A 1,909-nucleotide genomic window follows, 5' to 3' on the forward strand; every position below is an offset into this window, starting at 1 on the left:
CCAGTTGGCAGAGCATGGGAAGCTGAAAAGTCCTTGACTATTGTAAGCACTACCTAGCAACAACTAAAACATTGGTGAGTTATCAACTTCGTTCTCGTTCTAAACCCAAAACACAGCACTGTACCAGCTACTAGGAAGGAAATTACCTCTATCCCTGCTGAAACCAGGACAGTGTGCCTGTGAGGGGTTGGGGAAAAAGGAAGAATAGTGCACAGAAATGTTTTCAAGATCTGGAACATTCAAAACTACAGAAGATGCTTGCATTTAGTCAGATGAAACCTCAAAGCGTCTTTTATTATGCAGGGAAAACAGACACTTTTGAAGCTTGAATCTTCCAGCCATCTATTGTACGAGCTGAATCTCATCCTGGAAGTTCTTGTTCCATAAAGTACAATTACAGTACAGACAACTGCCTCACATGTAGACAGTTAATATGTAGATGGCCATTTGGTAAAACAAATCAATTCCCACATAACTAAACATATGAAACCCTGCCCTTCAGAAATTTTAAAATATTTATCCAAATGTCTAAATTTAGAAGCATATTTGAAGGAAGGAAGGTGCAAATTGCTATAAAAAAACCCTTAAGTACACACTAAATATTTAGGCTAATGACATCAAGCCTTTCCAGCTACATTTTAGGATATATTTGATATCTTCCTCAAAGCTACTTTTACCTCTTTTTTCCTCAAAGTGCAGAGGAAAGGAAACTCCACAAAGTGGAGTTTCAATATTGCTCAGGATGTTGACAATCTTGTTCATTTCCATCGAGGCTTGTTTAGAAGACCTGACATAAAGAAAAATTGTGGAGCCATACCACATAATGAGAACAATGAGATGAGCAGAACAAGTGGAAAAAGCTCCGTGACGACCTTAAACTGTTGGGATTCTGAGTATGGTGGAGATGGTATAAGTGTAAGAGATCAGGGAGACCAAGCATGATCCAAGAATGACAAAAACAGAGAAGATTAAAGCTGTCGTGTCAACCACATGGGTGTCACTGCAGGAAAAAATAGTCAAAGAATCAATGCTACAGAAGAAGTGATTGATAGCATTAGAGCCACAGAAAGACAACCTACTAATCAGGATGACTGGAACAGAAATAGCTAGAAAACCACAAACCCATGAACAAAGGGCTAGTTGAGTGGAGAGAGTGCTGTTCATGAGAGTGCTGTAATGCAGTGGGTAGCATTTAGCTAAATAATGGTCATAGGTCATGACAGCTACCAGGAAATATTCTGTGCGGCCCAGGGAGAAAATAATACACATCTGTAGAACGCAGCTGGTGAAGGAGATAGTTTTGCTAATACCTGTGAAGAGTGAGAGGGCTTTGGGAATGCAGGCAGAAGTGCACAAGATCTCCAGGAAGGAGCAGTTGCAGGGAAAAAAACACATGGGTTTTTGGAGCCCTGGGTGTGATCTCACTAGAATGACAACAGCAACATTTCCTATCACAGTTAAGGTGTACACAAGAGGAAAGACCATGGAGAAGTTGTTCAAATACTGACTATCAGGGAAACCCAGGAAGATAAATACTTGTACAGTGGATTGATTTTCCTTCTCCTTTCCAATCACAAATGTCATGTGTAAACAAAAGAACACAGAGAATCGAACTAAGTTTCATTTAGAATTGGTTTAGGTGTTTGTGTTTTATTTGAAAGTACTCTAATACCGAAGGCATGTAAAAGGATTAAAAGTTACTTAAATACAGAGAGATTCCCCATGGCGTGCCCCAAATGAATATTTGCCATGGGTAAGACAAAAAGTCAGATTCCAGACTGCTATGATGCTTTTGAGATTCCCACAGAAGATGAGATTACCATCTTCTGATTTTAGTCATTTAAAAAGAAGGTTCATTCAGTACATTTTTATAGTCAACGGAGGAAGATAAGCTCTTTCAAAAATCTCT

The 1,909-nt window shown here is 39.2% G+C and overlaps 1 protein-coding gene across 1 annotated transcript; it reads right to left on the reverse strand.

The window, feature by feature from the left end:
- Positions 1-677: 677 nt before the first annotated feature.
- LOC103908521 (olfactory receptor 6F1-like) lies at positions 678-1,584 on the reverse strand (the record flags this gene model as incomplete). Its single annotated transcript, XM_009290907.1, is given in 2 exon segments — positions 678-707; positions 709-1,584. Coding segments are annotated over 2 exon segments (906 nt in total), but the record flags the coding sequence as incomplete, so codon positions are not given.
- Positions 1,585-1,909: the final 325 nt, after the last annotated feature.

Source organism: Aptenodytes forsteri, unplaced genomic scaffold (assembly GCF_000699145.1).
Source record: "Aptenodytes forsteri isolate BGI_AS27 unplaced genomic scaffold, ASM69914v1 Scaffold1342, whole genome shotgun sequence".
Taxonomy (NCBI): domain Eukaryota; kingdom Metazoa; phylum Chordata; class Aves; order Sphenisciformes; family Spheniscidae; genus Aptenodytes; species Aptenodytes forsteri.